Source organism: Rhinatrema bivittatum, chromosome 2 (genome assembly GCF_901001135.1).
Source record: "Rhinatrema bivittatum chromosome 2, aRhiBiv1.1, whole genome shotgun sequence".
Lineage (NCBI taxonomy): Eukaryota > Metazoa > Chordata > Amphibia > Gymnophiona > Rhinatrematidae > Rhinatrema > Rhinatrema bivittatum.
This window is the reverse complement of record NC_042616.1, coordinates 241,985,945-242,005,839: the sequence shown is the minus strand read 5'-3', so window position 1 is coordinate 242,005,839 and position 19,895 is coordinate 241,985,945. Positions and strand designations below refer to the sequence as shown.

Genomic DNA, 19,895 nt, shown 5'->3' with positions numbered 1-19,895 from the left:
CGGCCATCTTGGTTCTCCCTGTTAAGTAATATATTTATGTTCTGTTGGTTTTAACTTGTTGTGAAACACCACAATTGTATACAGAGTGACGGCATATAAATAAATAAATAAGAACAAAAATGTTTGTTTTGTTTTAAAAAAACAGAAATTTTTTAAAAAATGAATTATTTTGTGAATTTTTCTTTCTTTTTTACTTTTTTTATTTATGAACGTTCAATACAGCAATGCCAAACTAGGAATACAACAAGTAGGTTGAAGTTTTGTCTATGATGTCCCTCCCACCCTTTTTCCCTCCATCCCCCCTGTCTCCTTCTCTAGTCCTTGATATATTCCAATAGGCCATATGACTAGCATTTATAAAACTCATAAGAGAGCCGATCTGGTCCTGGGGATTTCCCAGGTTGTACTGAGGCAATGGCCTGTTCTACTTCTATATGTTGGATTGGTCTGTTCAGGAAATCTAGCTGCGTGGCAGATAGTGTTGGTAAGTTAACGTCCTGAAAAAAACTGTTCTTCTTCTTTCTCCTCATCTGCTTCTGCAGCATAAAGTGTTTCGTAAAATGATCGAAACACTTCACAAATCTCCTGCTTACTAGTGACCAGTGCTCCGTGCTTGTTGTGCATACGGGAAATGAAGGGTTTGGATTTTGTGGCTCACACTAAGTTAGCTAGTAACTTGCCCGTTTTATTGCCAAATCGAAATAATTGTTGTTCACCTCATTGTAAATGATGTTGTGCATGTAAATGCAGTGTTGTGTTCAATTGATTAAGAATGCTATACTACTGGGTCATATTATTTGTAGTAGGGGTCTGGGAATTTTTCATTTTTAGAAAATTAGCTAATAGTATGTGCTATTTGCAAACAGTGGGGTAGATTTTAAAAGCCATCCCCCATTTTGGTGCCATTATGTGCATACATATAGGAAGATGTAATTTACAAAAGAAAAGTGTGTCTTACCTACAAACCACCCATCACAGTGTAGGCCGGCCTCAAAATTGTCAAAGATGCCCAATTGCCTAAATATAAAGGAATCGGGTACCTGGCCACCATGTCCAGGATGTGCATTCCAGCATCACAGACCTCTTCAGGAAGTGGAAGAGCTTTCTGTTAAGGTAGGTCTCCTCCCTCTGACGAGGTGGAATGATGGCCACGTGAGTGCAGTCAATAGCTCCGACAACATTGGGAAAGTGTGCAAAGGCATAGAAACCTCTCTTCAAGTCCATCAACTCCTGACAGTCACAAAGAAATTTGATGTAGCAATTAATGCAGTCAGTGATTGCTTCAATGACCTGGTTGAGACAGCGTGAGAAAGTGGTTTGGGACATCCCCCCTCCCCCCACCTCTTCTGTGGTTTGGAAGGAACCGCTTGCCGTGAAATGGAGGGCGGCCAAGAGTTTGATGAGGCCAGGGACGGTGTGAGACCTTTATGTGACCGGATCCAGATGTCTTCATATAATTCCTGGATTGCTCGAAAGCTGAGACAATACCTGCTAACCACAAAGTCCTCTGGCATGCCTAGCAAGGAGGTGCATGGAGGAAACATACACTCCCTGTTTCTCCAGCACTGTGGCTGCCTGCATGCCGGATGTGGTACCGCCCTGGGCCGACGGTACCACAGCCTCTGCCAGCACTGCTAGTACTTCCCTTATAGGTCTTGGAAGTGACCTTGGCTGTTGTTCAGGTTATTCTTCTTCCATGTGTTGTCATCTGCAGTGAGCCTGGCAAGGCATCATGTATGCCTGTACAATCAGACTTGACACAAACCAAATAGCTTTAGGAGAGCTGACCTGCTAAAAACAAGCATTTTTATAGGTCCAGGAAGGCCTGGACCAATAAAAACACCTTTTAGTTATGTTTGGAGTTTTTTTCATGTGTGATATGCGCCACAAAAATACCAGCCGCAATAATGACTTTTTGGCCCGTAATGCCCAGAAAAAAGGTGTAGTTATTTCCCAGGAAAAAAACCCGCAATAACGTGAGATAAGGATCACAGGAAGAGCTAACAAGCCCTATTTTACATTTATCCTGCTGCCCACTTTTATATTAATGCTAAATTTGCATACAAATTGTATTACAGCGTTATTGCACGCAATAATGCCATAATGCACGGGATAACGGCCTATCGCAAATTGATGAATGACCCTGAAAGATCCTTACTCGGATTCTTGATATCAATTGCATCCTCAAAAGAAATCAAAATAGCAGATATCCACAACAACTCCTTCTGGGGAGCTGCACCTGAACTCTGGAAAACCCTCTCAGTGGAGCTCCAATAAATGCATGACTACCTCCATTTTAGGAACCAAATAAGCGCCTAGTTTTTGTGTCAGACCTTTAACGCTCAACCTGGAATGAAAAGATACTAAATTATTATCTTCCTCATGTGACCAGACTCCCCAGTCCGTCACTATATGCCTTAGTTCCATTTATCTTTTCTTAGATATTTAGGTTTATTCATCCCCTCTTGCCCTCCTCCCACCTAGGAGATAAGAACATAAGAACATGCCATGCTGGGTCAGACCAAGGATCCAACAAGCCCAGCATCCTGTTTCCAACAGTGGCCAATTCAGGCCACAAGAACCTGGCAAGTACCCAAAAACTAAGTCTATTCCATGTTACTGTTGCTAGTAATAGCTGTGGCTATTTTCTAAGTCAACTAAATTAATAGCAGGTAATGGGATTGGTTGCTCATGACATTTATAACCAGCCATTTTGTGACTAAAGGTATGGCTAATCAGTGCAGAGTAGATACCAGAGACACAAGATGTTGATTTTTTTCCCTCCCTGGTGAGGCAACCCTGCTCACCAGTTTCCATTTTTGGAGGGAGATTCACTATGCACAACCTGCCAGTGGATTCTAGGATATCTTTTTGGCCTGAATCCCTTTGGAACTTGCACTCCTTGACGTAAGACCAGTGAGCCCATTCACCCCTTGAATGAGGCAAGCACCTGTGACAGGCCTGGCTGTGTGAAGTGCAGGAAGGCTGGAAGAACTCTCCCACAGAAGGGGCTGCATTTTACCCTGCTCCTTTGGGGAAGGTCATCCTCGCTGGCTGGATTCAGAGTGCAGAGGCTGAAGACTATGGAGCTCATTGTCCCCATGAATGTGGCAAGCACCTGTGACAGTAGAAGTCCAGTCTAGAAAGGTTTTTGTATAAGAAAGCATTTTTCTTTTGTTCTGAGGAGGCTTTTTGGCCTCCCCTCCTCACTAGGAACTTGGCTGGGTCAGCAGGTTCCCACACTCAGTCTTTTCTACCCGAGGAGTCACCAATGCAGAACAACTACAATGAGTGAAGTAAGAACAAGGAGGATCCCTCTGGATCTCCACAAGTATGGGACCAGGACACAGTGGGTGCTCAGGAAGATGCTGGACTTTCAAGTAGGATTTTTGCTGTGCTAGAAGGGGATCCCTGGCACAGGAATCCTGGTTAAGCCGCTGAGAGGGCCTTGAGAGCACAATTTGCACAACCATGGGAGGCTCAACCAATTTCCTGAAGGAAAGGACACCTACCCAGAGTGACACACCCTACCCGTAACCAAGTCAACTGTAACTGCACAAGTATTTAAAGATGGAGTATACTTTGCCTTAAATCAATCAGTAAATTATTATTTAATATTCAATTCCTGGTCCTGCCTGTTCTTTCAGAGCATCTCCCTCCTGGGGATGCCACAGCTACCACAACATACACAGGATCACACACCACTGTCTGGGCCATAGACGAGTCTTAAAGGAATCCCGCCAGGGATCAAGAGTTGAGCTCGAGATGGAGTCAGCCCTGAAGTTTATAAATTAGATGTGTACCCTAAAGGAATCACCACACCCGAAGAAGGGGTTATACGCACATCACCTCAAATGCTTTAAATTTGCTGCTTAAACATGTTGCTACTAACAAGAGTTTTGTTACAGTATTATAGAGATGTGCAGAGGAAAACCTTTTGTTTTCATTCATTCATTCATTCATTTCATAGGGTACTTATTAGTTTGAAACAAAAAAAAATGTTTTCATTTTATTTGTTCATTCATTTACCACTAAAGTCTATGGGGGAAGCACTGCATCCTATTTTGAGATGCAAAATTGGGATTTTCTTATTAATTCTAACAAAACTGGTGCATAGCCATCATCAGAAGAGTGAAGGCATAGCAGCATATCCAAACTAAGTGAAAATGGCACAAAAAATGACATCAATAGCTTAAGGCACTGTAAGTGGCAAATTTATTTATTTATTTATTTATTTTGAATTCTTATATACCGACAATTCCTGTAAAATATACAGATCACACTGGTTTAATGGGTACAAGCAGTAGCAGGAGTTCTCCAAGACACTGTCAGAGGAGGAAAGCAGCAGAAAAAGGAGGAAGAACACCCCAAGGCTTCAAAAGAGAGCACTAAAAACAATGGCGTGAACCCTCAAAGGCGCCAATAAAGAGACAAAGAAGAACAAAGAATAACATCAACACTCCAAGTCACCCTGAGACATGCAAAGCAGCCCCTCCTTTCACAGTGGCAAGAACACCCCAAGGTGTAGAGTCTGGGGTATGGCAGCAAGGCAGAATAGCAGAAAAATTCCTAAAGTGTAAAGTCTATAGTATGTCAGTAAGGGTGAGTGTCAAACAAACTATAACATAAGTGATATAGCAGCAAGGCAGATTGGCAGCAAGACCTCCAAGGTGTAGCATATAGGGTATAGCATCAAGAAAGGGTAGCAGCAACATTTCCAAAGTGTAGCATCAGGGGCATGGGTGGCAGCAAGGCAGCATTCCAGCAAGATGCCCAAGGTGTATAGTCTTGGGTATGGCACCAAGACTGAGCTTTTGCAAGACATCAATGGTGGTTAATCAGAGGTATGGCTGCAAGATCACCAAGGAGTAGCATAAGTGGTATAGCGGCTAGGCAGTGTCAGCAAGACCTGCAAGGGTAGCATTATGGTTATAGCAGCAAAGCAGAGTAGCATTAAGACCCCTTATATGTAGATTACTGGGTATGGCTGCAAGACTGAGTGGTAGCAGGAACCCCAAAGTGTGTCATCAGGAACAGGGCAACTTCACCTTGATTGGTCCTTCGTCCTGTCTACGTACACTCTTCTTCTGTCTCGGCTCTGTCCTGGCTACTACCTCATGCATGAATTTCTTGGTTGCTATACTTACTAGTCTCACTGTAGCACTTTTCAATGGGCAATAGACTTAAATGGGAAACATTAACAAATGAAACTAAAATTTTCATTTAATTTGTGGGCACCCTCCATTCATTTTGGAGGTCCATGAATGAAACAAAAATGGTCTCATTTGTTGCATTTTACCCATGCCTTTCAAATGAATGTATACCCCTAACAGCAACATCGACTAATTCAGGTGTGGCCAACTCCAGTCCTTGAGAGCCACATATAGACCTGATTTTCAGTATATCCACAATGAATATGCATGAGATAAAATCTGCATACAATGGAGGCAGTGCATGCAAATCTTTCTCATGCATATTCATTGTGAATATCCTGAAAACCTGGCCTGTTTATGGTTCTCAAGGACTGGAGTTGGCCACTCCTGAACTTATTGAACCAGGCCAATATTTCAAAAACCAGTAGACAAATATTGGACCAGAAGACAAGCAGACAAGTTCAAATCGTCACTGAAATCCATCATCACCAATCGAGGGAAGCATAAAATCAAAGAGACCACAAACTCACAGAGCAAATCCAGTCTCTTTCCATTGACAGCTGGGTAATTAAATAATCAAATACCACTGGGCCATAGTGCAGAATACAACAAAAGGCAGACTAAAAAGATAAAAGCATTAGCAATATCCAGCTGCTAGAAATGCCAACTCAATTTACAATTGCTACTATACCCCCTTTCTTCTTCCCAATATAAGAATACCCTAAAAGACAACCCAATGGTTACATGTGATTAATAATAACCCCATTAGTATCACTCAACCATGTCTCGGTAATACAGTACATATACAATCCAAGGCCTCTTTTTCAAAGACTAAGCAATTTATTACATACTGAATGGGCATTGGTCAAAACAACCTTCAAGTCCATTACCTTCAAAGCTCTTGACAATTTAATAAAAGGAATTCTAGGAATCGCCTGAAAACTTGCATGATCAGAAGACACAACCAGTTAGGGACAATCCCTAGTATGGCTTCTTTGACCCCATATCATAGTAATAGGAAATGAGGTATCAGCATGTCCAACCCCTACCAGAGAATAGTCATTATCACTTACTCTCAATAAGCACACTAGTGACCAGAAAAGTTTCTCAGGGTTCTCTAAGAAGCTTACTAAAGGCTGCTTGCCTTCTGTTTTTGTTACTCATAGTTTATTAAGGTCAAACCAAAGACAATACAGATACATCTCTGTACACCTGTGACATTTGTATGATCGTATACAACAGTGACTAAACGTTTTACATTAATCCCCTCGTTTCCCCACCCTCCCTCCTCTTTCGATCATCCTTCACACTTGTGTAATACTATTAATCTGGGTATTGATAACAGTAATAATAATGATGTCAATAGTGTATGATAGAGGGTTATCCCAATAAAGGCCAACTGTACATCCTCTATGATCTTCTTAATTCGTATTGCATTCAACCTCTTTCTTTATCCAAGTTTCATATGGTTGCCATATTTTGGTGAAATTGGTAATAGTGTCCATTCGTATTGCTGTCAGTTTATTTAAACAGAAACAATGGAAAGTTTCCATTTGACTTCCATTATTCCTGGGCCTTTCTCTTGTTTCCAAGCTGGCGCAATTACTAGAAAAGTGGCGATGAATACTTGGGTTACTAACAATTGTTGGTATCTGTTATAGTTCGATAGAGGAAAAGTAAGCAAGCAACATTTAATCTCATTATCAACTTTTTGTTTCAGCAGTTCAGAGATGAATTGAAAGACAGAGTCCCAAAGTCCAGAGATATCGGGGCACAGCCACCATATGTGTAGCAATTTGCCCTCGTACCTGTACTTCCTCCAACAAGCACTAAGCACTGTGGGTATATGTTATGTAGCCTAGTTGGTGTGAGATACCATTGATAGAGTAGTTTATAACCATTTTCTATAAGTGCAGCTGATACAGAACTTTGTTTAATCATAGCATTACATATATCCCAGGCTTCTTCCTCCAACACCTCTCCTATATCTGCTTCCCATGCTCTGATGTACAATATAGGGGCTTTTATTTTATTCAATAAATATACGTACACCTTAGATATTAATTGATAGGTCTTTTTATGGAGAAACATAATCCTTCAAACAACGATTTCTCCAACTTTAATTGTGAGCGTATTGAAGGAGAACTCATACAGTGGATTACCTGTAGATATGCAAAGTGATCCTCTGCCTGCAAGTGAAATCTCTCTTGCAATGTGTGAAATGATACTATGTGGCCCTGGTCCCACAGTTGTCCCAGTACCTGTAGCCCGGATCTATGCCAATAGGTAAATCTGCCTATGACCAGGCCAGGTGGAAAGTTCTTATTGTGGCATATGGGGGTACCTGCGGTAATTATTCGGTCCCCTATTAACGCTAGTTTCCATTTATCCCAGAGTTTAATGGTATGTATGGTAAATGGTGAAATATCGCCCTCAATAGATCCATGGCCTCGGGATAGCCATATCTGACCTGCCAGGGGGGTGTAATTCACTAGACTCTGCTCTATGGACACCTATGGTTTAACTCCTTCTGTAATATGCCATTCAATAATGGTTCTCAATTGAGCTACTAGGTAATATTTTTTAACATCTGGGACCCTCAGGCCTCCTTGAATATTTGGCTGATACAAGACCCTCCTGGAAACCCGTGGTGGCCTCCTTCTCCAAATAAAATAAAAAATGTGTTTTTGTAGCAGTTTCAAGTATGCATCTGGTATTTCTATAGGTATAGTTGAAAAAGGTATAGAAGCCTCGGCATAATTTCAGTTTAATCGTTGCTATCCTTCCCATCCATGTTAGCTGGTAAGGATGCCATATGTCTAGATCTAAAAATATTTTATTGGCTAAATGGTATAAAGTTTAACAAAAATAGATCCGTCCCTGTACCACTCAAATTCACTCCCAGGTAATGTATAACTTTTGTCACCCATTTACAGGGAAAGTTATCTTTTACATGTTTTTGGGAAGTAGTGAAAGCCAAATTGGCAATAGTTCTGACTTATCAAAGTTTATTTTAAAACCTGATACCCGACCATATAATTTTAATTCCTCAGTTAATGATGACAAGGAACGTAGTGGGTCACTAATGGTGAAAAGAATATCATCTGCAAACATGGATATCTTATAAGCAGTCCTCCCTACTTCTATGCTTTCTATTGCTTGAGCTTTTCTTACTTTTGTAGCGAATGGTTCCAAGGCTAAGGCAAATAGCAAAGGTGACAAGGGGCATCCTTGTCAGGTACCTCTCCCAATCTGAAAAGCTTTGGAGTATCCCTCATTTGATGGCAGCCTCCGGTTTCGTATAAAGTTGGTGTAGCCAGCGAATAAAATTATGCCTTAATTGGTATTTTTCCAAAACCCGAAATAAGAAGGCCCAGTGGACTCGATCAAATGCCTTTTCAGCATCTACTGACATAAGCAGAGAGGGTATTTTGTGGGTCCTAGCATACCAGATCAAATTCAGCACTCTGTGCACATTATCTGATGCCATGCGGCCTGGTATAAAGCCTGACTGGTTGGCGTGTACTAACTTGGGCAATAAGGTCCCTAAGGGTTTAGCTAGAATTTTAGCCAACAATTTAAGGTCTAAGTTGAGAAGGGAGATAGGTCATTGAGTGGCATCTTTACCGGGTTTGGGAATTACAGTAATGCCAGCAATGTTCATATGAGGGGCCAAGTTGGTTTCGGTCAGCAATGTATTGAAGGTTTTAGTAAGAGGTGGGGCTAACAATATTGCAAACAATTTATAAAACTTGCTTGTATAGCCATCTAACCCTGGTGCCTTACACGGTTTCAACTCTTTGATAGCCTGTAGGACTTCCATTGGCACTATGGCTTTATTGAGGGCATCTCTCTGTCTTTCATCTATAGTGGGGAGCGATATGGCTTCCAGATAAGAATCTATCTCTTTCAGAGAAATGGATTGATCAATCTCACAGAGCTCCATATAGAACTGCACAAATCTCTCCCTAATCTGGTTGGGCTGGTAGAGGTAGCTCCCTGATATATCTTTAAGTTTAAGAATTTGGGCAGAAATCCTTTGCTTTTCTAAGGATTGCGCTAATAGTTTCCCAGCTTGGCAATGTCTAGTTGATGGATAATCTCAGATAGATTTAAATTCTGCAGCTCCTGTCTAGCTGAATATAGTTGCTGTAGATCACTTAATTTCTTAAAAGCCGCTTGCCTTCTGCTCACTCCTTATGCGAGCCACTGGCAGTGGCTGAGCAGCTGATGTAGGAAGGCAGGCTACAGCATGGTGTCATAGGTGGGTAGAACTGGAGTTTCTGATTTGCTGTATTGTTCTGCTAATCTCTGCAAACACACTGGCACCAAACAGGTCTTACAGGATGCCATGGAACAAATGCAACCAAAACTTGCCCGATGCTGTGCTGCGCAGGAAGCTATTGTTGGAAATAGCCTCAGCTGTTGATCTTGTTAAATTATAAATTCAGATAAAAATCACTCTACACAATAAACATGTTATAATCCCAGAAATACATCTACTTGAGTGATAAATCTAAGGCATTCATTGCCACCTCCTACCAGTTCCTGTTAAGCAACACTATACACAAATGGATACAAAAATAATGCCTATGAAATAGGTGAAGTTTTTTGTTTATTTTAATAAATGTTAAATCTTTGAAAAATACTGTGTATGTGACTGCCCAAGCGTAAGCATTTTATACTGCTGCATTTTCGGAGAAAATAAGAATACTGTATTCAGAACTCAGAAATATTCTTTGGATCAAAAATAGAACTGTTTAGTTAGACAAGCTACTGTATTATTGCTCTATAAATATGTGAACATAAGAATATAAGAGATACCATGCTGACAAGACCAATGGTCCATCAAGCCTAGAATTCTGTCTCTGACAGTGGCCTGCCCAGGTCACTTGGAAGTACCTGGTACATCTTAATATTACGCGTGCAGCCCGTGGCAACCCTGCGGCGCGGCCCTCTCACCTTTTCAGACGGAACCCAGCTCCTGGCTCCTCCTTGCTGGTGGTGGTGGGCTGCCAGCTCCGACCTCGGGTTCCCTCCAGTGCCTCCGGCCCTGCCATGCCACCCAGTGTTGCTAGCCAAGATGTCCCTGTTCGTCAGGCCTGTCCGCGTGGCCCGTGGAGAGATGCCGCCATCAGCGCTGTGCCCTTTCCTAGGCGCGCGCGCATCATTGATTCTTTTAAAGGGCTCACAGCGGGAACCTGGCCGCGGATCTGGATGCTGACATCAGACTCTTCAGCGTATAAAAGCTCAAGCCTCGCTCCATAGCATTGCCTTTGCAACAGGTCTCCTCGTACTCCTCGTACGCGTTGCTGATCCTAGAATCATCTCTTCTTTGTGCTCCTGTTTTCCTGTGGTTCCCAATTCCTGTTCTCCTAGTTCCTGTTTCATCTATGTGTTGGACTGACTCTTTGGATTTGACCTCCGCTACACCTGATTACTCTTCTGCTTCTCTCTAGCCCTGGACCTCTGCTACACTTGACCACGCCTGCCTTCTCCGTGCCCTGACCACTGCCTTGATTGACTACACCTGCCTTCCTCGTGCCCTGACCACTGCCTTGCTTGACTACGCCTGCCTTCTCTGTGCCCTGACCCTTGCTTTGAATGACTATGCTACAGGCTTTCCAGTGTCCAGAGTTCTACATTGATTACCACAACTTCCACTCGCCGCCGGCTGATCCTAGCCTGTCAGTGACGCCTCTCTTGCCTATCCTCTGGACGTGGACTTTCAAGGCTTCGGCTTTCCTTTGCTTGAGCACCTTCAATTCTTCATTGTTCCTTTGGAGCCTGAGTTCCAGTACCGAATCCAGTCCAGGATAGGACTATGTCATCTACTGACTGCTGTCTCTGGGCTGAATCATCTTTCATCTCTAGTTAACCTTGAGGCCCACCCTAGTCCTGCCGGCCCTGGCACCCAAAGGCTCAATCCGAGGGGAACCAGGGCTGGTATAGGTGAAGCTCCAGCCGCCTCTAGCTTCAGCCCACTCCACCTGCTGATGGTGGGGACCAGTAGGTCCTTGCCTATGGGTTGCATCAACCCCACCTCAGCCCAAGGGTCCACCTCCAACACAACACTTAAGAGGAAAGTCCATTTCCTATTGCTCGCTTTCAGAATTATGAAGTGCTAATAATTGTTTATGGACCTGTCCTGCAGAAACTTGTCCAAACCTTCTATAAACTCAGCTAAACTACTACACTTGATATATTCTCTAGCAACAAATTCCATATCATGATTAAGGTAAAGCATAACAGTTTAAAGTGCACAGATAAACTTGAGTGCCCTTTCAGCAGAAATGAGGCTATGGAGTGAGGGGATCATGGGATGAGGGTGAAAGGGGATAGACTCAAGAGTAAGGAAATATTTCTTTACCAAGAGGGTGATGGATGCATGGAACAGTCTTCTAGTGGAGGTGGTGATAACAAGGATGGTATCTGAATTAAAGAACGCATGGGATAAGCACAAGAGATTTCTGAGACAGTATATAGCTAGAGTAGTTAGAGTGGATGGGCAGTCTAGATAAGTCTCTATGGCCTTCTTCTTCTGTCACATTTCTTTGTTTCTAAATAAGTATAAATGTTGCACTTCCCGGCCACGTCCACTCCGTGGCCAGGTCTGCTCACCTGGCACGACCGTCCACCAGCTCCGCCCTGAGTCCCTGCTCTGATTGGCCGCGACTTCCACGGGCATCCCTGGCTCCTTCACGGCCTTCCTCGTCGCAGCTGTCCTCATGCCGGAGCTCGGCGTCCTCCTCGGCGTCGGCCCTGCACCCTAGCGCTCACACGCGGAGCTCTTCCCAGGTTAAAGGGCCAAGTGGGGGAAACCTCAGGCAGCACCCAAGTCTGACATCACTTGAGTAGGGTATTTAAACTACAGCTCAACCCCTAGCTCATTGCCTTGGCATCGGGTCTTCTCTTGGTGTCTTGAGTCGTTCCACTCCTGCCTGTTCAGTGGCTTGTCGGGATCCTCTCCCGGTTGATCGCATCCTGGAACCACTGTTCCATCCAGCGTCCGTTTCCGCAGTGACCGGGACCCAGGTCTAGCGAGCACCTCGTTCAGGTCGTACACTCTGGTGTGTCTAGTTTGCCTTCCAGCATTTCCTGTTCCAGTGTCTCCTGTTCCATCGTCTCCTGTTCCTTTGTCTCTCCATCCCTGGTAGTACCCTCCGGACTGATCTCACGGTACTGACCATTGCTTGCTCCTGACTATTCTTGATTGCTGCCTGGACCAGACCTCTGCCTGAACACTGACTACTCTTGACCGTTGCCAGGAACTGACCTCTGCCTGAACACTGACTAATCTTGACCGCTGCCTGGACACTGACTACTTCCAGATTGAGTACAGGTACTGACCCCTGCTTCGGCTGACCATTCTGAACTATTACCCTGGCCTTGATCCTCGCTATCCATTCGGACTCTCTGTTCTGGCCTCCTGTGACCGCTAGACATTCTAGTTTGGACCTTGACCGCACACCCTTGTTTGTGGCGGGCACTCCTCTGCACTTCCTCTCCAGGAGATCCTGCGAGGCCCACCTAAGATCAGGCAGCCCGGGTAACCAAGGGCTCAACTTGAGGGAACCCTGGGTTGCTATTGGTGAAGCTCCAGCTAGCCTCTATCTCCTCCTGTGCTCCACCTCCTGGTGGCAGGCGCTCTCCAGGTCCGACCAGAGGGCCGTAACAAACCTGCACCAGGCCAAGGGTCCACCTCCAGCGCAACAATATACACTTGGCAAGAGCAAAATTATAGAAAAAGGCAATATGAAAATGTGTGGTACATGTATGAGCATGCCAAAACTACAAAAGGTATCGTCCAACTGCTTCAATGCTCTTCACCAATTTTATAAATGAATAGGCAATTTTCTATATTTATCAGAACCGCATCAGCAAGCCTGGCGACGTGCTCAGTGAAATCTAAGCCGTCCGGTCTTTTCTATCATTTGTATTTCGATAAATTGTAGGAGAGCACCCAAGTGCTTTAGAGTAGTCTCAAATATCTGTCTGTGCCCATCAAAGCATTTTTGTATCTTTATATTTGACTTGACATCAGCCATGTTTCGCAACAACAGCATTGCTTCATCAGGAGTCAATATCATATCAAAACTTTTTTTAGTCTTTGGTGATAACCTACAAGCGGAGAAAACAGATTATCAAACTCTACAATACTAGAAAACCATATAAATAGTAGCCAATTTATATATGGGTTGGTTTGAAGAACAATGGATATATACCAATAACCCTTTTTTGCAGTTTATACCAGCGTGGAAACGCTACATTGATGACATTCTTATGTTCTGGACTGGTACTCGAGAAGCATTTAATCTATTTTTGAATTGGCTTAACAGTTGCAATACTCACCTTCGTTTCACAGCTGATTTTCAAGAAGTTCAGATTAATTTTTTGGACATCAACATTACTAAAACGCAGGAAGGTTTTGTAACCACTTTTTTTCATAAAGCAGTAGCTAGTAATACCTTCCTTCATTTCACAAGTGCACACCCCTGGACATTGCCGACTAGTCAATTTTTCCGTATACAGCAGTTATGTACCATGATACCAGAATTTCAAAATCAAGCAAAGCAATTAAGTGAAAGGTTTCGTATGAGAGGCTATCCTCAATGCTGCATCAAATGAGCATTTACTAGAGCAAAATACACACATTGAGATTGGCTATTTTTACCTCATTCAGAAGACACTGGAGATGTTTTAACGTGTGTCCTACCATTTTCTTCCATGGTGCAGAAAATGAAACAAACCATTTTTGATAATTGGCACATTCTTCAACTACACAATGAATTTCAGAATACTCCTCGATTCACGTATACCTGAGGGTCTAATCCAAAAGACCAATTGGTTCATTCAGACTCTTCAATTCGCCCGCAACCACAAGGCATTGGTATGCATACCGCCTGTGGTTCCTGCACAGTATGTAATATTATGATATCCACCTCGGCTATATATTTCTACAGAGTAGACAAGACCGTTCTTTTGAAAAGTATCACAGATTGTCAGTCGATCAGAGTAATATACATCATTCAATGCCCCTGTAATCTATGGTACATTGGGAAAACAAAATGGGCTTTTAAAATGTGCCTAATTGAACATCGCTCATGCATCAGGACAGGACGTGTCACAGCACCTTTGGTCACTCATTGTTTGCAACATTCTCATGTCTTTGAAGATCTTAAAGCCTCTGTTTTAGAACAGATTTATCCTTCCTAGCGAGGAGGTGATTTCAACGGCCAGTTGTTAAAAGCCGAACAAAGGTGGATTCACTTTTTAGACACAGTACATCCAGCTGGTCTTAACACTGCACTAGAATTGAATGTTTTCTTGTGAGGTTTCCTGACAGGTCCGGTTTTGGTAGCTTGGGAGATTGGACGCTTTTGACGGTATGTGACATCATCACGTTGCAAAAAGAGCGGGCTATTTAATTCTTGAAACTGGTTGAATGCGGTCTCTGTCCCGACTCTGAAAACTGTTTGAGACCTAGCGTCCTCTAAGAAAAGGTTGCTACACCAACAAAGTTAAGTACTATTTATATGGTTTTCTAGTATTGTAGAATTTGATAATCTGTTTTCTCTGCTTGTAGGTTATCACCAAAGACTAAAAAAATTTTTTTATATGATATTGACTCCTGATGAAGCAATACTGTTATTGCAAAACACGGCCAATGTCGAGTCAAATATAAAGATACAAAAATGCTTTGATGGGCACAGACAGATATTTGAGACTATTCTAAAGCACTTCGGTGCTCTCCTACAATTTATCGAACCGCAAATGATAGAAAAGACCTGACTGCTTAGATTTCACTGAGCACGTCGCCAGCCTTGCTGATGCAGTTCTGATAAATATAGAAAATTACCTATTCATTTATAAAGTTGGTGAGGAGCATTGAAGCAGTTGGATGATACCTTTTGTAGTTTTGGCATAATTACATACAGGATCATGTAGTGGCTCTTTGTTTTTTTGTTTTGTAACATGTATGAGCATGCCATTATCATGGAGTAAATATTTAGAATTTCAAAAGTAGGAGAGGAGCTTTCTACCATATTCATATCCAACTTGGTATGGCCAATGCCAGATTCACTATTCTGGCAGCATAAGTCTTCATAAAAATGTAGACACATCACAGAGATACATGCTCAAAATTTGTATCTCTCTGTTCTAATCACAGACACTGAAAAGGTCCATATTCACTCACTGTCCGGATAGCACAGTTAGCTGGAAAACTCTTATCCGGCTAACTTTGGAGGTATATTAAATAGTGTGGTTGCACTATTGATTATAGCCAGCTAACTTTATCTGGATAGTTTTAGATAGTTCTTTGGCCTGACCAGACTTAGCTGGCTAAGGGGTCTATTTACTAAGCATTTTTCCCAGACACAAAATGGGAGAAAACCTTTAAGTAAATAACCCTTTAAGTTAACTGGCTAACTTTGAATATCTGAGTTAGCCAGATAACTTAGGGGATTATTTTCTAAACATTTATCGTGTGCGTTACGGCCTTATAGCATGCACGCGATAAACCGCTGTCGCACACGAAAAGGGCCTTTTCGCGTGCGATAGGATGCAAATAAGCTGGAGGGGAGAAGTCGGGGTGGGGAGAGGGAGGAGTCAGCCATGGTCCCTCTGCCGGCGATAATGTGAGGGACATTATCGCCGGCAGTTGCGCAGCAAATAGCGCCACCTTTAATGGTGGCGCTATTTGTGTGAAAGGCTGCAGCCGGCTGTGGTGTGGCTGGCGAAATCGCACCAACGTGGTGCGAACAGCTGCAGCCTTTCGCAGGTCCGCCCCTTTCATCCCGCCCCCTTTTTCGCGGGTTTCATCATTCTGTGATGAATGATGGATCCAGCCCTTAGCTGGTTAACTCAGCTCCTCCCAGTTATTGCCCTGGAATGCCCCTAACGTAGCCAGATAAATTCTAACAGCTAACTTTTTAGCTGGTTAGGATTTAGCCAAATAAGTTCCCAAATCTTCATTTAGCTGGATAACTTCTGAGTTATCCAACTACAAAATATCAGACTTAGATGAATCTATTAAATAAAATCATTGTTCAATGTGTTTGCAAACCCATAGAAAACAAAACATATTTTCCATACATGTAATATTAGCTCTGTGTTTTTGAGGGCATGGACAGAGCTACTCTACAGTAGTGCTTTCTGCCATACAGGGCTTGACAGTTTTAACCCTGCAACTTTGTCCAATTAGCTCTATGCATATAAAACTGAATGGACAAAACTTGTTCACTCAGATTTATTCCTGGTTTTTGTATGTTTGTATTTGTTCACACAAATTTATCCAACTAGCACTCAAAATAGTGCCATCTAACTAGGTTGTACATTTACTAAGTTACGATATGGTTATAATGTGTGTAAACAGCATTTAATGAATGATAAATACTGTTAATCATGCAATATAGCCATATTGCAGCAATATTCCGCTATGATATATAGATCTCAAACCCACCCCTAATACAATCAGCTGCTTTGCATATGATTTGTATGCATACATTTTGCAAATCCATGCAAAGAAGCTCTTGCGTAGGTAATCTTCCAAAACAGCCAACCATGTTTTTTTATCTCCTTTTTCAGAAGTTGTAGATAAAACATCCTGGGGTTATCGGAATGCTACTAATCACTTAAAGCGCCATCTGGTCCGGAAACACCCCCTCGCAAAGTGAAAAAAATTCCCCCAGGAATCCTGACAGACCTTACCCACCCTCCTGCCACCTGTTGTGGTGGCCTTGCATTAACAACATGTTTTTAAATCAATTTTAACAGAAAGATAGATCAAACATGTAGAAATTACAGGCAGTGCACCAACAATTTACCCCGGTCCCTTCCTTGCCCCCCCCCCCCCCCCATCTCTTCCCTCCCATTGCACCTCTGCACAGAGATGCCCCATGCCTCCTACCCAAACCCCTCCCCTTTGAATAAAAGATTCCTCCAGGTTCACAACTCCACCCCTCTAGTCAGCCTATCCTCCTCTGTTCCCCTAAGACCTCCCCATCCCCCCAACAATCGAAGTAATCCATGACATCTAGTGGCTGGTTCACCCCACCCCTGGCCACCTCTTAGGTAAATTATGTTCCTGGTAGCCTAGTGGCTCACCCCCTGCCCCTCCTCCATACCTTTCAAGGTCATACCTGATAGTTCTATGTATATGTTCTATGTAATCGCCACTCGCGACAGTTATGTTACACTGTAAACCGGTATGATCTGTATACTTTACAGGAATGTCGGTGTATATAAGAATTCAAAATAAATAAGTAAATAAATAAATAAGGGGTGGCCTGGAGTGTTCCCTTGGCTCCAGGCTGGTCAATGCCATTTTCCAAAATGGTGCCAACTGGCCATTACCCAATCATGTAATAGGAGCAAAGGCCAGTTAGCACCATTTTGAAAGATGGTGTTAACTAGCTTGAAGCTAGGGGGCGCTCTGGGCCCCTCTAGACTACTAGGGAGTTTTCTTTAGATAAGGAGGTTCTGGGGACTAGGGGGTCCAGGAGCACCCTACGACCACCAGGGCCTATTTTCTAGTTAAGGAGGGGAGGAGTCACTTAGACACCAGGGATTTCAGTGACTGGTGGGGGGCCGGGGTGAGGAGGCAGTGGAGGGGATTGCATATTGGGCAGGATTTGATTGTAGAGGGGAAAATGTTACTGCAAAGGGGAAGAGTTTGGAAAGAGGGAAGTATCACTGCACAATGATTTTTTCTACATTTTTTTCAACTTTTCTTAGGCTATGCTGCCTCTACATGCAACAGACAGGGGTCTAAAGAAACCCCTGGAGAGGGAGTTAATAACTGGGGAGGGGGAGTTACTTTGGGTTGTGTGGCCCATTATGACGATGATAGCTCCAGGCGAAAGGAACCATCATTGTGCATTTTTCTTCCTCTCCCAGCACGTAAGTTTTATTGTGGGGGTTTTTTCAGCAATAGAAAATATCAAGCTCAAACAGTAAAATCTCACAGCTTGATAAATGACCCCCTAAATTTGTTAGCCTGCACCCAGCATGCCTCTGACCCTTTTCCTTTTTTTTTTTACCATGGTAACTTTGTCCCCACAGCAATTTTTTTGTGTGGAGAAAATTACCTAGAGAAAATGAGGCATATTTTAAAAGGTTTATGTGGGTTAAAGCCCATTTTACTTACATGAATCAGAATATCAGCCTCATGGTATACAGTAGTTGTTTAGAGCAGTGGTTCCCAACTTTTCCATAATGACCAAATCAAAAACTGTGATAAAATCATAGGATCCACTGTAAGTTCAAAGCATTCCAGATCACAGCTTCAAACATTTCTTCCATGGTTTTGTTATCATAAGATATCATGATTTTTATTGCACTAGCAGTTTAAAATAGCCATTCCTTCAGCGTTCTTCCTCAGACTTGCTCTTGGTTGCCACAGCAACTTGCTGATGCTCCATTGACTTTAATGGGGTTGGTTCCTTGTTGTCCTGGTAACCCTCAGGATGCTGCAGATGGCTAGTAGCTTAAAACTGCCAGCGCGCACCCTTTGTGATTCACCCTACAATTTACTTCTGTATTTGGGCAACATCATGCTTAGCTCATTGTATACTGACCTGATGAAGAGCGCATAGCTAGTCAGAAAATGCATTGTTAGACAATAAAAAGAAAGTATCAACTACATCTTGTTTGTTGACCTTTATTTCTGCTTAGAGATGTTTAAAAAAAAAATTCAGTTTGCTTGCCATCCTTCTTACTTTTGATTTTGTTAATGAAGCATCCTCTTGTGTCTTACTTGCAAGTTTTCTTGGAAGAATACTACCCTATTTATTATGCTTGAACCTGTTATTGTATGTAATGTCAATAAAGAGTTTATATTCCTTTAATTTCTCTTATATTGGGTTTACAGTGCCTGTGATTCTTTATTAAAGCTAAATAGGTCCTTTTTTGGGTGAAATATCACCATAGTAAGAACACTAACATGTCTGTCTTTAACCAGTCCATATAATCATGTCCTCCATTTCTGCTAAGCTCCCTTATCCTTCTCTCATACGCCAGGCATTTTTTCTGCTTAAAATCACAGAATCATATATAGGACTCAGGAACAGATGCCCCTAGGCACTGATTCAGTGATGGTGTCAGACTGCCTCCAACTCCCCTTGCAAACCTTCAAAATATGCATGGTATCCCCAGACCTTGGCTTCAGCACACTGAGTACACAGACTAAGCCTTTGCTCACAGATCCCGCCCTTCTGCACAGAAACCCAAAGAGGTTAGGGCCTATGAGCATAAGCATAGTCCCCATGCTGACTGCACTTTAAGGATCACTACTGGAGCTGAGGTACGAGGGGAGAAGGCAGTGGCGATGTCAGTGGAAGGGTCACCTTCCAAGGTCTGGGTCAGAACTGTAGGATGGGAACAGGGAAAGGGTAGGAAATTTGCTTCCCCCTCAAATTTTGCTTCTCTAGGCACAGACCTAGTAGGCTTGTGTGTAAATCCAGGCCTGATAGGATTAGATGATACCACAAAAGTTCATCTAGTTCAGGCATAGGTAACGCCATTCCTTGAGAGTCACATACAGATTAGTTTTCCAAACACAGTGAATATTTGCATATATTTGGAACCTATTTCAGCAAACATTTTCCATAGACACAGAATGAGAGAAAAGTCTTAGGGGCGGATTTTAAGAGCCCTGCTCGCGTAAATCCGCCCGGAATCCCTGTAATTACCGCAAAAAAATTTACATTGGAAGAGATTGGAGGCATGATCTTCTCCATG

General features: G+C 42.8%; 1 protein-coding gene across 3 annotated transcripts in view; it reads right to left on the bottom strand.

Moving 5' to 3' along the window:
- CPNE4 (copine 4) overlaps window positions 1-19,895 on the bottom strand; it is a 988,906-nt gene that overhangs the window by 914,215 nt on the left and 54,796 nt on the right. Inside the window, exon 1 of one of the 3 annotated variants that reach the window (XM_029589332.1) lies at window positions 18,304-18,475. The exons of the other annotated variants lie outside the window; for them this stretch is intronic. Within the exon in view, the coding sequence (XP_029445192.1) occupies window positions 18,304-18,305 (2 nt within the window). The 5' untranslated portion in view covers window positions 18,306-18,475. Of the gene's footprint in view, window positions 1-18,303; window positions 18,476-19,895 lie in introns of those variants that run through there. 3 annotated transcript variants of the gene reach the window in all.